Source organism: Lytechinus variegatus, chromosome 17, assembly GCF_018143015.1.
Source record: "Lytechinus variegatus isolate NC3 chromosome 17, Lvar_3.0, whole genome shotgun sequence".
Taxonomy (NCBI): domain Eukaryota; kingdom Metazoa; phylum Echinodermata; class Echinoidea; order Temnopleuroida; family Toxopneustidae; genus Lytechinus; species Lytechinus variegatus.
This window is the reverse complement of record NC_054756.1, coordinates 18,016,113-18,032,882: the sequence shown is the minus strand read 5'-3', so window position 1 is coordinate 18,032,882 and position 16,770 is coordinate 18,016,113. Positions and strand designations below refer to the sequence as shown.

General features: G+C 40.3%; 1 protein-coding gene across 1 annotated transcript in view; it reads right to left on the bottom strand.

Moving 5' to 3' along the window:
• The window catches only part of LOC121430675 (tyrosine-protein kinase SRK2-like), a 68,387-nt gene that overhangs the window by 37,572 nt on the left and 14,045 nt on the right, over positions 1-16,770 (bottom strand). Inside the window, exon 4 of the mRNA XM_041628015.1 lies at positions 15,345-15,440. Within this exon, the coding sequence (XP_041483949.1) occupies positions 15,345-15,440 (96 nt within the window). The remainder of the gene's footprint in view (positions 1-15,344; positions 15,441-16,770) is intronic.

The window sequence follows — 16,770 nt, the reverse complement described above, 5'->3', positions numbered from 1 at the left end:
TTAGCAAACCCCATCAGAAAATGAGTTCAAGATCTGCCATATTTTAGATATTCACTTTTTTTAAGGCAGGTGATAAAATATTAGAGACGACATTCAATAAAGTTATTTTCTCTGGGCTCGGCGAACAGTGTTGTTCTACATGTACATTCAACACTTGGCATGAAGCAGTACATTTTGTGGTGGGGTTCTGAGCACAATGTTACCTCATAAAAAATAAATTGAGTAACCCACGTCATGATAGGTAGACCCTGGCCTAGTGTACACAAAGAATTATGAAAATACTTACCTGATTTTCTTATTTACGAGATAACTCATACATCTACTTGATTTGCTAGTTCAGCCCTCTGGACTGCCATACCCGAATAGAACTCCCAAGGATTTAAAAAGCGCGAGCGCGCCCTCTCCCGTTCAGGCTTACTACCCATGATCACCGCGCAACTAGCGTCCATCTTCCTCACCTTTCGCAAGCCCATACGTTGAAATATGAAAATACTTACCTGATTTTCTTATTTACGAGATAACTCATACATCTACTTGATTTGCTAGTTCAGCCCTCTGGACTGCCATACCCGAATAGAACTCCCAAGGATTTAAAAAGCGCGAGCGCGCCCTCTCCCGTTCAGGCTTACTACCCATGATCACCGCGCAACTAGCGTCCATCTTCCTCACCTTTCGCAAGCCCATACGTTGAAACATGTTGCTACGCAAGGCGGAGGGTCGGTGGGAGGGTATCAAGTAGATGTATGAGTTATCTCGTAAATAAGAAAATCAGGTAAGTATTTTCATAATTTACTTCAATAACTCCATACATCTACTTGATTTGCTAGACCAGCACGGACTCAAACCGTAGGGAGGCATGTTTTCAATTGTAAGCCTAAGAAAATTTAAAAGAAAAAACAAAAACAACGAAATTTAGGGAGAGGGGGAAAAAGCCACAGCTGCTTTAAGCGCCGAAGCAGCAAATCTCGCCTCGCTGGACGGAATGTCCTTCAAGTAGAAAGAAGTGAAGGAGTTAGTTGAGCGCCAAAAGGCGGCCCTCAAAAATGTCCTCGAGAGGAATGCCCTGTATACTCAGGAATACTAAGTATCATGGGCCCTCGGCCTAGTGTCAGGAGAACAACATCACCTGCTGACTAGAGCGTAAGAATCGAAATTTGTTGAAAATTTCAACAAGAATCGTGATCGGAAAACTGAAGCTTTTAAGGCTCAGTAAGTGATCAATCGACCAACCTGAGAAGGCGAGATATCTCAGAACCCCTACCGAAATTTAAGCGTGCCGCTTGCTAGTAACTAGCATGCGACTAGCAGGGCACTCGCTTAATAAGCGAGTGCATGCTAGCGAACAGTCCCTGCTCGCTAAAAGATCGCTTAACTATTACTCTGCACGCATATCACACGCTTATTCAGCTAACCGCATGCTAGTTACTAGCATGCCGCAAGCTTGCGCAAGCTAGTCGCACGCTTCCCGCAAGCTTGGAAATTTCTGTAGGGGAAGCCTCCGCGTGGGAGAAAACGCCCAGAATTCGATATCTGTCTCAAATGCGTGAGGGCAGAAATCTGCAGAATTCTGATAGAGAGCTGTGGTAAAAAGTTACTAGCGGTCCGAAGGGGACCAGGAATGACGGAGAGTAGGGATTTAGGAAGAAAACCACTCGTAAGGCAGACAAGGGTCGAGAAAGCGACTGAGTGCCATCCTGTTAATAAGGAATGCCGCGGACATGTTGCCTATGTAGAATAGAGCAGTCTGGTCAAAACAGCTCAACCGGGCGTGTCAGGGATACAGCGCGGTACACATCACGACAAAAGTGTGTTAGACCGAGTGATCGAGAGAGAACTCAGGATCCCCTTTCTCCCATACTGATTGAAGCACCCATCTGAGGGTGCAGTGCCCGCGGTGGAAGAGGTGGCTTGGCTCAAGCCACCATCGCCGAGAGAGCCCGTGAGGCTAGGCTGCGATGGCTGTCCGCTGGGCGGGGGAATCCCTAGCAGCAGCAAGTGTACGCCAGAGGGAGCTGGCGAAAAAAAATCTGTCACGATATTACGTGTAAACGACCATCAAGAGATGCTCTAAACGAACAGACATCGCCAGATATGATACCTCAACCGTTACATTCCCAACGGAATCGAATGAGGTAGCAACGGCCCTGTCCTATCAAGTTAGGGACGGAAACTGGCTAAGAGTGTCGAAGTCCTCGCTTGAAGAAACAAGCGAAGGAGACTTGAGGAAGTAATCACAAAATTTCCATCAGTCTGCGGTGAGAACCAGTTGTTTATGAAAACAGTCACAAGGCCTGTTTCTCAGGTGATCGTAAGATCGAGCACCGCCGGCGCCGGTTGCGGCAGCGTGGAACAGTCCGATATCGGTAAGATAAGGAGCTCCAAAAAGCTGCGGGGGGGGCGGCAAAAATGACGCCCTAAGCAGCGGGGGATGAGAATCTAAATTTCTAAAAGAAGAACTCCAGTGAAGTAAATCACTTACATGGAGAGGCTCATCCACAGTCGGCCCGAGAGAAGGCGGGTCGTAGTGATCGTGGTTAGGAAGGCATAAGCATACATCCATCCACTGTTACATCATCCTCGGTCGTGCGGTGACCCTGGCCACATGCCTTGCATGGAAGGAGGATGAAAGCAGCATGCGGGGCGACTCGAGTGTGCCGTGAAAAAATTTCTAAGAAAGAAGCCGATTCGACTAACGGGCACGGTAAAGACATCCACCGTAGACCACTCCGCACAAGGAGGGAGCGGCGGAGACGCCCGCAAGATTGACCCACATAGAGGGCAGTCTATAAGATAGACAGTTAGAGCTCGACCGATGGTCTGGCGGTGTACAGTTTGGTGTGAACTCGCCGACCCGGTACGGTGGGTGTGCCCAGAAAGTAGGCATAGAATGCCGACAGAGAATCCTGGGGCTTTAAACAAGTTTGAACGCACGTACATAGCCAACAATCTCATGAGATGTACGGCGGTTACTTTCCTCCGAGATGATGTTTACCCAACCGGGAAAGACTCGGGGAACAGCTGTGAATGTCAACAGGAGGGATATCTAGCATATGAAAAGCTGATTCCTTCCACGTATTCGGTGCGGGTGCTGCCGGCGGTGTCCGGGGGGACGACCGGTGATGGCAGCTCGGGCAGGGTTCGTACGAGCCGCCCGAATACGAGACAAATAGGTTAACATAACCATAATGCATCGGGTGGTGAAGGCATAGCGATTATTAAGCACAGGAGAACTTTTAATCGCCGTGACATTCAGATCCGATATACATACTCATAAGCTCGGAGAGCTATGAGATAGTGAGACATACCGCTGAGCGGTGATGGTGCTCATATCAGAGTCGCCCTCTCTTCAGCGGCGATCGCTGGAGAACGGGTGTCTGTACTATAGCCCTGACTCTGGCGTTGCAAGGGTAGGAGCTAAGTAAGACAGGGCACCCTTACTTTCGAATAGAAAGTGAGGTTCAGGCCAGAAAAGCGACGGTCCCGTCGCCTGGGCGGACGGTCCGCGGACGTGATAGGTTGTCCTCTCAAAGCAGCCAAACATTCTCACGAGAGAAGTGCGGCATGCGGTATGTAAGAGATTCATACCTCCAATCTACGGGCCCGCTTAGGGGGAAGAATGGAGAGGGTTACCGCTGAAGGAGTCGTCGCCGTATGTGAGCTTGACGTAGAGGGCGAATTCGGGAGTACCTGCATAATAATCGCCCCCCCCCCCCTGCCTCTGCCTTCTCGCTAGCCTCGAGAGGCTTGAAAATTTCGAGACGGCGGCGCCGGAGCCTGGCGCTTCCGGGCAGCAGCAGAGCGGGGGTGGGTTTACACCCACGGAGCTGGCGGCTTCCTCGTCGTAGGAGCCGCCTCGTCTAGAGCGACCCCGTCACTCTCCGAGACCCCCAATTCGGCCGATTGAGCTCGGAGCGCCTGAAGAGGCGGGGCGAGAAAATATGGACTCCCTTGCTTCATCAATACCCCCGCTCGGAGGGTAGATGTGAGGTAGATACTTGTCAAGCAGCGCCTGAGCGCTTACTGAAAAGTCGCCCGCGGGATAGGGGTTGTCCTCGTAAAGGGAGTCTCGCTCTATGGACTGAACCGGGAGGTTGTCCAGTAAGCGCCGGGGTGGCCCCGCGTGTCGGCTGGGACACGTGCTCTGAGATCGACGAAAATGCTGGAAAGCACACGCGATCTTGGGGCACCCGGTTAGTCGGTGCACTGGCTGGCGATTTAACAGAATCGCTCGAGGATTTCCCGGGTGTCTGGTGGTTATTGCCCACTTGTCTCGCTTGATGCTCAGGGGCATCAGCGGGGTGAGTAGACGTCGAGGGTGGGGTGAACCCGCACTACTCGAAAGCAGAATGTAGCAGCATGAATAGCTGTGACATCTGACCACCGACACAAGGGTCTGAAGGAGGGACGCCCATGGCAACAGGGCTGGCCGACCTCACCTTCGACCTCTTCTTCTTCGCGGCCTCCGCCGGTGTGGCCGGGGCAGAAGAAGGCACAAGAGGCACGGGTGATTTCTTACGATTTGCCGCCCCTGGCAGGGCGGCCGTCAACAACGAAACTTCACCCGAATCTGACGGGGTCAGATTGTGGTCACAGTCTGATGTGTGACGCCTCTCGCGGTAGCAGAATGTAGCAGCATGAATAGCTGTAACATCTGACCACCGACACAAGGGTCTGAAGGAGGAACGCCCATGGCAGCAGGGCTGGCCAACCTCTCCTTCGACCTCTTCTTCTTCTTCTCTTTCTGCGGGCTCCGCCGGCGTGGCCGGGGCAGAAGAAGGCATGAGAGGCACGGGTGATTTCTTACGATTTGCCGCCCCTGGCAGGGCGGCCGCCGACAATGAAACTTCACCCGAATCTGACGGGGTCAGATTGTGGTCACAGCCCGATGTGTGACGCCTCTCGCGGTAGCAGAATATAGCAGCATAACATGTATGACTGTAACATCTGGCCACCGATAAGAGGGTCTGAAGGAGGAATGCCCATGGCAACAGGGCTGGCCGACCTCTCCTTCGACCTCTTCTTCTTCTTCTTATTTTGCGGGCTCCGCCGGCGTGGCCGGAGCAGAAGAAGGCACAAGAGGCACGGGTGATCTCTTACGATTTGCCGCCCCTGGCAGGGCGGCCGCCAACAACGAAACTTCACCCGAATCTGACGGGGTCAGATTGTGACGCCTCTCGCGGTCAGGGGCTGGGCGATCTCTCCCGATGCTGTCAACGGAGGACGACTTATACGGCAGAGATCCTGACCTGTGCCGGGGGGAGAGAACCGCACTCTCCCTCCGGACTTCTGGTGACCCGGTAGCCGGTGGGTCGCATAGCCCTATGGGTGCTGCGGCGGCAGGACCTAGTTTAGGCTTGGAAGCCTTGGCTACCACTTTTTCCTTTGTCCGAGACCGTGGCACCACAGTCTCGGCCTTCCTTCTCTTAGCATCCGACCGCAAATTCGGAATGCTGATCGACGCACCCTCATACTCACCGCCGCTGGGCGCTCACCGCGGCGTCCCTCCTGCTCGCCTGGAGGCGGCCGACTTCTGTAACTTGCAATCGGGACGGTCCCCGTGGAGGGCACCAGGTCCTCTGGGGCTGTGTTAGTCCCATTCAAAGATACCTCTCTCTACCCTGAAAAAGGAAAAACAAGAATTTTTCTTTTTCTTTTTTTTTTACAAAGATCTCGCTTAGATTAAAAGTGGAGACCGGAGTGGTCTTTCCCTCCTCCTAAAAGGAGTTTGTTTGAGCAAACAGAACAAAACAAGAGGGGAGGGGTAGGGAGGAAGAAGAACCTAAGAATAGTTTAGGTATCTGCCTGTAAGAAAATAAAAAGGAGGTCGGAGACTTTGAAAAAAGAACTCCTACAAGGTTCCCCTACTATATTCTCTTTTTTTTTTGTGCCCGAAGGAAAAATTCGAAACAAAAATTCAAAAATGAATGCAAGTTCAGAAGAGAAAGAAGTTTCCACCTGCGAAGAAACACAAAAACAAGCATTTCAGAGCAGGAAGAAAAGGGATTGAGAGACAAATAATTCCTAGATAAGAGAAATTTTACGATAATTTCCAAGAGGAAAAAAAAAAAAAAAAAAAAAAAAAAAAAAAAGTAACCTCCTGTGGAAAGGTAAAGAAATTCAGAACAGGAGGAAGGAGGAACGTCTCTAGTAACGATTCCAAGAGGAAGAACGACACAGTAAATCCTCAAAGGGAATCGTAGAGCCCACCTGTCGAAATAAAAAAATATATAAGACTAGGAGGGAAGAGGGAATTGAACGAAGAAAACAATTCCGGGACAGGTCAAAAAAATTTCTAACAGGAAGGAGACCCCACCTGTAAAGAACAAAAAATTTTTTTTTTTTTTTTTTTAGGGGGGATTGAATAACCAAACAATCATCAGGTATAATTGCGTAAGCCGAATTAAACAATCCCCGAAGCGTCTGTGAATAAAATATTAATCAAGAATTTTATTCAGAACAGAAAGGAAAAGGAATTGAGCTTTAGGATCCGCCTGTGAATAAAATATCAATCAAGAAATTTATTCAGAACAGAAGGAAAAGGAATTGAGCTTTAAGATCCGCCTGTGAATAAAATATCAATCAAGAAATTTATTCAGAACAGAAGGAAAAAGGAATTGAGCTTTAAGATCCGCCTGTGAATAAAATATCAATTAAGAAATTTATTCAGAACAGAAAGGAAAGAGAATTGAAGAATTAATCAATCAATAATCAATCGAAAATCTTAATAAATCAATTCCAGAAAGCAAGGAAGGAACAGAGTTGAAGATCCCAACCTGCAAAAAGAAATAACAATAACACCCTCGACAACAAAGTGTAGAGGCTGTCTAGAATTTAATTCAAAAACGGCACCAAAAGCCACCACGCTTTGAACGTGAAGAACAATAACCATGACAGGTGGTGAAGGCTTGCTGCCACGTAGGCAGGCCAAGCCCGGTGCCTCGCGAACGCGCTAGCGATGCGGCGCGACGAGAACTCAAACGTTAGAAAACAATTTAAGTGTCACCAAAAACACATCTAAAAAGTCACGCCAAGTGTAAATTCTGAACACAATCTTACACACAAATGGAAAGATTGAAATTAAAAGGGAGAATGCACCACAGATAAGCGAAAATAATATACCAAAGCTCAAAAAGATTTGAGCTCTTAGGAGACTTATCTGAGCACGTCTTGACAGGTGGCTTGCCGAAAGCAAAAGAGGAAGATGGACGCTAGTTGCGCGGTGATCATGGGTAGTAAGCCTGAACGGGAGAGGGCGCGCTCGCGCTTTTTAAATCCTTGGGAGTTCTATTCGGGTATGGCAGTCCAGAGGGCTGAACTAGCAAATCAAGTAGATGTATGGAGTTATTGAAGTAAATAAACTTCTTTTCAATTCATATACAGGTGGAAATAAGATCATCAATAATTTTATTCTATATTCCTCATTAATTTCAGGTTGACTAAAGTTGAATACAAACATTTGCTCCATCAAAAATAGTTGTTTGATCCCGAGTACAATCGGACTGAGTGAGGCATGAAAAACATAATAAACATCACTCGATTGGAGAGCAAAGTCCAAACAGACATTAACAAGTTGGCCTGAATGTACATGTACATCTGAAAAATTAACACTGGTAGTGATATTAATGTAAGCAGTCAGAGCTAGATTAAAAGTAGATTTACAGATCTTCAATAGAGACTGTTTCTCTGGGTTCATCGAGCATTTACACCAACTATTTTACAGGTTTTCTACAGCAGTTTTTCCCCATAGACCATACATGTACAACGAGACCAAGGGTGGGAAAGCAGGCAGTCACTTTTCAACCATGCCACAACCTATTGGTTGTGATCTGCTTTCAGAAATAAATCAGAATAGCTCAAATTTTTCTTACAAAAAAGTATAGGTCCCTTGATTGATTGGTATGCAAACCTCTTAAAAGATGACTGAGTTTATAATCATTGCAGAGAATGTAGAATCTACATTTATTTACAAACATGACTAGGCTGTGAAGAGATACTCAATGGCCCATATTCTGAAGTCAGATTTAACTTCAGACCATGGTCTAACTCTGTGCTTAAATTATGAAGAGCCAAAAATTCTGTTTATCTGGTATATTTCTTATGTTTACTATTTTGTTTCCTTTTGCTTTTATAACAAATAATTATCAATCTGGGTCCCGTTGCAGAAAGAGTTGCAATCAATCGCAACTCTAAAAATCATGCGCAACTTGATTTTCAACCAATCAACAGCCCCCATTTGGAACTTGCGCTTGATTTTTTGACTTGCGTTTAAACGCAACTCTTTCTGCAACGGGCCCCAGTTATCATTCCTAGACAATTATGAACAGTGGGGGTGTCATGTGTACTATTAGGGGTTTCTGACCCAATTGGCTCTCCATAGTTAAACCACAACTTTAAACCAGGGTTTGATTTAAACCTGGGTTCAGAATATGAGCCAATAGGTCTAGATCCACAGCAGTTCTCTTCACTAGGACCCTGTTACATTAATAGTTTAATGGTAACCTAGACATCCAATGGTAACTTCCCTGAAATCCTTTATTCTGATTGGCTAATTAGCATTGTTACCATGGTAGTTACCATTGTATGGCAGGGTGCTACATAACTTTTTAGAAGCACTTGCCAGTCAGGCAAGTAAATTTTTAAATTGTTGGAATGTACTTGCCCAACAACATATTTTACTTGCCCGAAAAAATCCTTGATAAAGGAAGTTTTACCTCTTCAAAAGAAAGTTTTGCGGTTTTATAAACCATTGACCTTTTTCTCTTTTGGCATGAACTGATGTACCGGTACATGTACATGTAATATTGCATTCCTTTTTCCAAAGTGATTTTTATCTTGCCTGCCATGACCAAATTAGGGTCAATGTACCATATCGACCCTAATTTTGGCCATTCTACTGTGAGAATTTTGCTTGCCCAATTCGGGCAAGTAATTTTGGTTTTTATCTCAGAACACTTGCCTGAATCATCTCAGCAATGCTCACAGAACAAAACGACTGATTGCAATGACAATATACACTCGGCAGAAAAAGTTCTTGGACACTTATGATTTAAGTTAAAATATTCCATATACATGTAGATATTTGATTAAAGGCAAATTATTGTATGTCAACATGACCAGACAATATTCCTTTTTCAGTATGACATGACATTTTCATGTGAACAGTCATGCGTGGGTGGTTAAATGCTTTAAACAGTAGCAATGTCAGTAAAAGAAAATTGCAAGAAATGGACCATTCAAAAGCTAATGATCATGGCCATCCTGTAGGCATTCAGTACATGTACATTCAACAATTTCAACAGGTAGTTATCATTTGAATAGAATGCTTAGGGATGCATCATGAGATGCATAATGAGATGGATCATTTGGACATTCACTTTCAAGATGAAGCTTTCCAACCAAGAGCGTACTGCAGTCTGGGCAGTCATTTAGACAAGTGGCTCGATATTTCCAAGTTTCACCAATGGTATTTGGCTACTGATGAAGTGGTATTTGGCAACTGATGAAGTTAGAGACCGCCCTAGGAGTGGTCGACCTACAGCCACCACCCTTGCAGAAGATAGGAGGATAAGGATAATTTTCTTTTGCTTATGCCAAGATATTTGACATTTTTTCATCGACTAACTTTGACTTAAAATTCCAGTGTAATAGTGATGCATCCAAGTTGGATAACTTTCTCTTCACTTTTAGAGTGGTATTTGATTTAAGTTTGCTTTTATCATTTAATGGATATTTATGCCACACAAACTTTCACAACTGAAACAATGATTGATCATTTTCTTGCAATTTTCTTTTACTGACATTGCTATTGTTTTTAATGCCTGTAACCAGCCATGCACTGACTGATCATTTCTTGCAATTTTCTTTTACTGACATTGCTACTGTTTAAAGCATTTACAATGTATGCACCCACGCATGACTGTTCACATGAAAATGTCATGTCATACTGGAAGAGGAATATTGTCTGGTCATGTTGACATACAATAATTTGCCTTTAATCAAACATCTATATGGAATATTTTAACTTTTATAAGTGTCCAAGAACTTTTTTTGCAGAGTGTACAATCATGAATATCAAAGTATCAAACATACGATTAACTGCTAACTTTTGTGTTATGCGACCCTGGATAAAACTAAAATGGTGAACTTCAAAAGCACCAGTGGGTGAGAACACCCATGGGCACCTAAAAAAGCAGTACACTGCTGAGGTGCAGAAGCTACTTTACATATAGCAAGCAATGCACAACATTAACTTAAATATTCAAATTTTAATACAATATATCAAGTTTCAAAGGTCACTTCACGGTTTAATGAAAGCAGTACCCCGTGTATGATCTACATACCAAAAGAAGGAAGGAAGGAAAAAGAAATGAGGAGAGGTCTAATAAAAGTTCCTAACATCCTGCTTCAAATGTAATGCAAGTGAATTTCATCACAATTTAAGTTTACCTATAAAATGTTATGCATAAAAGGAGTACTTACAGTATAATCAAGCCAAAAATAAGAAATTAGAACATTAGGAGAAAAAAACCTATTCCATAGAAGGGGAGGGAGTTTAGAAAGATACTGCAAACTTGTGCACATACTGTACAGTGTATGCATGAGGCAGCTTTTTTTTTCTTAAATAGAGTTCTTCAACCGGAACTTGCCTTTATAGTGACTTCATAACATATGTAAATATCATACACTATACATGTACATGTTCCCAAAATAACCATGTTTCTTTGCATATTTTATGGTTAAGTGGATATAATGAATGAACTACATGTATGCCAGACAGCTGGTAGGCTTCATAATAAACAAACTCAACATGTATAAATCATTGGTACAGGATACCCTAGTGAATAGCATCCAGAGTAGACACATGTCATAATTAATTAAAAAGTGTACCAGTGTACAGTATCAGAGAATGTTGACTAGTATAAATCTGCATGTTTATTACAGAGTACTGCTTTAATCTTTTACAGTTTTATCAATACAGCTGAAAATTCCTGGGGGGGGGCACTCAACTAGTCTTCTACTGTGTACCCTTTACAAGTATTTTTCACATGCATTTTTGACAATTTTGCCCCCTACACAATACAGGTTTTACCCAACAACCATACCTTTTTGCCCAATTTTGGTCTTTATGACTCACACCTTTTTAGGTGTTTTCCCCCCCACATGTGGACAGTAAAAAAGTGAAGTGCCCCTACCCCCCCCCTGTTTAAAATTGAAATAATTTTTATTTTAATACTGACGATCCACTAACAAAGCCGGAAAATAAATGAGAGAATCACATAATAATCAGCGAGCCTAGTTAGCTTGAATCCATAGGAAGTGAATGGCAACCATGTCTAAGGATAGAATAATGGGTGAAAAATCAGAACTTTTAACTTTTCTGCAAGACATATAATTATAAGATTTTTTTGAGATTTCCCATTTTATCTGTATAAATATGTGTCATTATAAAAATACAGGAAGCATCAAAATAATGCAAAAAAAGAAACAGTTGGCATACATGTATGATATAGAGCTGCAGGTATACAGTATATCAAAACATACATGTCTCTCTTTTGTATCTGATGCATGAATTCATTTTTCAATACCATTCATTGGTACATTTTCGTGCTTTCAGAGACTGTTGCCAAGAAAATAATTTGTGGTGTATTTTTATACTCTGCAGCATACATGTAGGTCAGTATAAAGGATCTTTAATAGCTACATGTACATGTAGAAAAAAATACTCTTCTGTGCATTTTTCTGGTGTAATGTGTACAGTTTCAATCAATAAGGGCCTACCAAAGAAACTGGATTATTGTTGCTATGTCAGGAGAGATCACTTGATGTCAATGGCATCAAAAGTATAGATGACCAAATACTCTTGTGCAATATGACACATCAGAGCAGCTACTGTACTTTTAGCATGATAAAGCATCCCTTTCTTTAAACACAGACAGGATGTGCAAACATCAGTCCAAGAATTATCATTTCTGCTTGGCTGTACATGTATGTACAATGTACTTTCATTTTGCTATTGACACAAAAGAAAACACTGGATTCACTGGAAATATGCAAAGTTTCCACTTATGGTCTGAATGTTTGAGGGCACTGGAGAATCATGACAGGGAGTTTCAGACCCCAAAAAATAATAAAACAGTCAATATTTTTTTTCTTTTGATTTTTTTTTATGTAAGTGCTGGGTATATCATGCAATGTTCAATTCACAACAAAGATTTCATTCCAAACTACCAAACTACATAAAAAGAAATTCAGAGTTTGTTGACTACCAGAATAAATACCTATATAGATGTACCAAGGGTCACCCCCAAAAAAAAAGTGCATTTCAGGTAATTTGCAAATACTTTTTTTTTACAATACATCATCAATAAAACTAAATACATTGTACATGTACATGTATCTTCCCCACATAAATAATACGAAGAAACCACCATTTGATTTTAAATGTGTTTTTATTTTATCTCATCATTTTAGAATTTGTGCATGTTTTTGCAACAAATTTGTGTCAAATGTGAGGTATTATTTACATGTTAGAGTGCACTTTTCCTTGAATGGTCTTAAGTACTTTAATACAACAACAAATAATTTTTTTTAATAATGAATATCCCCATAAAGTAAAAATAAAAACAATACAGGGGAGAGGACATGAAAATCGGACAATCCTAACAATATGGAATAGACAAAAAAGTTTACTGTAAGTCCCTTTGAAAATGAAGAGACAATCGTGATTGCCGGAATGTTAGAGGCAAACTTATTCTCATATTCCATCAATCACTGTTGTAATATGCAGAAAAAATATAGGGTAATACATGTAAACTGTATATGCCTACATGCTTATTTCCGTCTGTTCCCAATGGTATAAAGTTCACTTCCTCTTTCGAAAATGAACTACTGCACAACTTAATATCAGTATACAACTCAATATTGAACAACAATACACAGAGAAATGGAAAAGTTTCCAGGATGTTATGCAATTACACACTCCAATTTGTGTAAACCACATGGCATTTAATTTGGATTTAACTGCACTCAACTTGGCGGACATGGCTTTTGAAGTGAAAACAATGAATGACAATCTATGTAAATTTTGAGAAACATTATTTGCCACCGTTCCAAAAAAATAGAAGAAAAAATAATAAAAAATATTGCCGAAGGTTTGAGAAAAATTCATCAAGTGATTAAAAAGTTATTAGAATTTCAATTATTTGATTTGTGACGTCATATGCGAGCAGCATTTCTACATAGCGAATGGTAAAAAATCAATGAAATGTCATTTTCTCAGAAAATTGAAAATGGTTTTCACTGTACCTTTTGTATATCAATAGGCAAATCATTTCACACCCGATCATGAATAGAAAACAAAATTAAGGCATCAGGAACCATACAAAATTTGAATTTCATGCATTTTATATTACATAACACATGGGGCAGCTGCTCGTTTATGACGTCACAAATCCAAAACTTTGAACTCTAATAACTTTCTTACTCTTTAACGGATTTTCCTCAAACCTTCACCAATATTTTTTTACTATTTTTTCTGCTATTTTTACAACAAAGTTTTCTTCAGGGTGAACTTCCCCTTTATAATAAAAATTGGTCTCTTGGTACAGTTGCAACTGCAAGGTACTACACATGTAGAGTTTATTTCTTTCCAATTCGTCCAATTGCCAACTCGTCTACTTTCATTTGGTCTACCATCATTTTGTCCAATTTCCACATGGTCTAATTGCCAATTCCTTCACTCACCATTTTGTCTAATAACCAGTTGGTCCAATGGCCATTTTAATAGTCCATATACCATTTGGTCTAATTGGACTAAAGCGTTCATTGTGCAAAATGAATGAAAATTAAATGGATATTAGACCAACTGGTTGAGACAAAAAAGTGATTAGACGAAGTGATGATTGGACCAAATGATTATTGGATGATATGGATGTTAGACGAAATGTTGATGGACAGGATGGCATTAGACTAAATGAAAGTAGACCATGTGGTGAGTGGACGGGTTGGCAATTTTATGCAGGAATCTTTTGGTGGATAAGCCCAATATGTCATCGCGATAAATGATGGGTACTAAAACTAATACAGGCACATGATAGCAAGTACATAGTGTACACTGTGCTACATGTAATTAGGGACCAATCCTGGATTTTCCAAAAGGGGAGGCACATTGACAAGCAAAAAAAAAAAGATTATGGCATTTTAAAGTTTCGCTTCATTTCACAAAACAGTTACATGCACATCTCAGTCAGTATGCAAATGAGGAACTGATGACCTCACTCACTCACTATTTCTTTTTGTATTTTATATATGAAATATTTTGATTTTCTCGTCATTGTCATGTGAAATGAACTTTCATTCCTCCCTGAACACTTGGAATTCCATTATTTTAACATTTTGTGCTTCAGGCAAGGAGATCCTAATTGTCAAATTCGTAAAAACTGAAATATTGTATATTCAAACAATAAAAAACAAAAGAAAAAGTGAGTGAGTGACATCATCAACTCTCTCATTTGGGTGTAATTGGCTCGTTCATCTAAATATTTTGTTAAAAAAAAAAAACTTTGAAATGTCATAACTTTTTTTATTTTACATCTGATTTTGATGAAATTTCCAGCATTGTGCTTTTCTGATTTTTCTCTATTGATTCAAATCAACATTTTTCTGAGGTGGATTTGACCTTTAAAACCAAACAAATACAAGCCATATTATACCAATTCGCAACAAAAAATAAAATAGCAAGCAAAGTAAAAGAGGGTAATGGTCACCAGTGTAGAATAGATATAATTGCTTTAGAAAAGATGGTTGCCTCAGTCAAAGCATTCCATTTTGCAAATTTCAGTGGAAATTTTGGCTACATGTACATTGTATTTTGAAGGCGGAATCACCCATCGCCCTCATGTATTGCCTACTGTTAAAAAACTAAACCAAAATAGTCTACAGCAAAAAATGACTTCATGAGGCATGTCTTTTAAATCAAGCTAATAACTGTCAGCATATCGTAAATTTACGTCCAGTAAATTCGCGTAAACCTATAAACTAAGTTATGAAATCATGAAATCTAATCTGAAAGCAAGCACACTGAAGATCGCCATCAAAGACACACATGCATCATCATTTCGAAAATAACCCTACATGCAGTTTATAGAACATCATGAATAGCATATCTTGCTACAAAAAAATCCTCAGAATTTCCGCATTTTCTCCCAAGAATAATTTCAATTATCTATACGCGTATGTTTATTATGTTAGAACACGATATGAGATCATTACAAAAACTGGCAGTTATCTCTCATATCAACTGATCATTATCCTCTCTAAATTGGCAATACAATGAAGATACTTACTCTTCCACCTCTAATGAGTTGACTGGTGCAACATAATTGCATGGGATGTAGCCTTGGAGACTAGTCCTAGTTGAAGAAGCTACCCACCAATCACCACTGGAGAGAAAAAGATAGACAGAGAGATAGATAGAGAGGGGGACAGAAAGAATCATGACTTTTCATTATTTTTTTTAATTAATTAATGTTTAGTGACAGATTATCTTGATTGATATGTTCAATTGTTTATTTGAATTTATTTGTTGATTCATTGATCTGTTGCTTGCTTGATGGATTGATTGATTAAAATGTTTATTTGGTTATTTAACATTGATTGAAAACTGATTGTTTTGTTTGTTTGTTTGTTTGATTGATTCATTCATTCATTCATTCCGACATGTATATTCATTCATTCATTCATTCATGAATCTATTCAATGCTGCTTTTAGCAATCAATTTTCTGATTTATTCATAATTTGTTAATTTGAAAGTTAAATTTATTGATTTATTATTTTTTTGTTATCTATCTTGACTGATATGTTGAATTATTAATTTCCTTTTTGATTCATTGATCTGTTGCTTGATAGATTGATTGAATAATTCATTAATTGATTATTGATTGAATAATTCATTAATTCATTAATTCATTAATTGGTGATTTGTCATTGATTGATGAATGATTTATGATTGTTTTTTTTTTGCTTGCTTACAAGTTTGATTGACTGACTGATTGATTCAATCACTATTTTTGTTCACTGGTTGGGTGGTTGGTTGGTTGATTGATTGATTCATTCATTCATTCATCCATTCATCTACATGTATTCAATACTGCTTTTAGTAATCAATTTTCTGATTTATTCATAATTTGTTAATTTGAAAGTTAAATTAATTTATTGATTTATTATTTTATTGTTATCTATCTTGGCTGATATGTTGAATTGTTAATTTGCTTTTTGATTCATTGATCTGTTGCTTGATTGTTTGCTTGATAGATTGATTGAATAATTCATTCATTTAATTGGTGATTTGTCATTGATTGATGAATGATTATGATTTTTTTTACAAGTTTGATTGACTGACTGATTGATTCATTCACTGGTTGGTTGGTTGGTTGATTGGTTGGTTGACTGACTGACTGACTGATTCATACATTCTCTCATTCATTCATTCATTCCTTAACTGCTTCATTGATTAATTTTCTTATTCATTCATAAGTTGTTGATTTTAAAGTTCAATCAATTTATTGATTTCTTAATTTTACATTTATTTTATTTGTTGCTTGATTGATTGATTAATAATAACAATGATAGGCATTCATGTATTTACCGGGGTAGTCATTTACATGTACATGTTAGTACCAAAAACTGTTCTCCCATTGGACCCTGCTATTATTACTACTACCCTGGCTCAAGCTCGGCTACTTATAGGCACTCAAGCATTCAAGGAATTT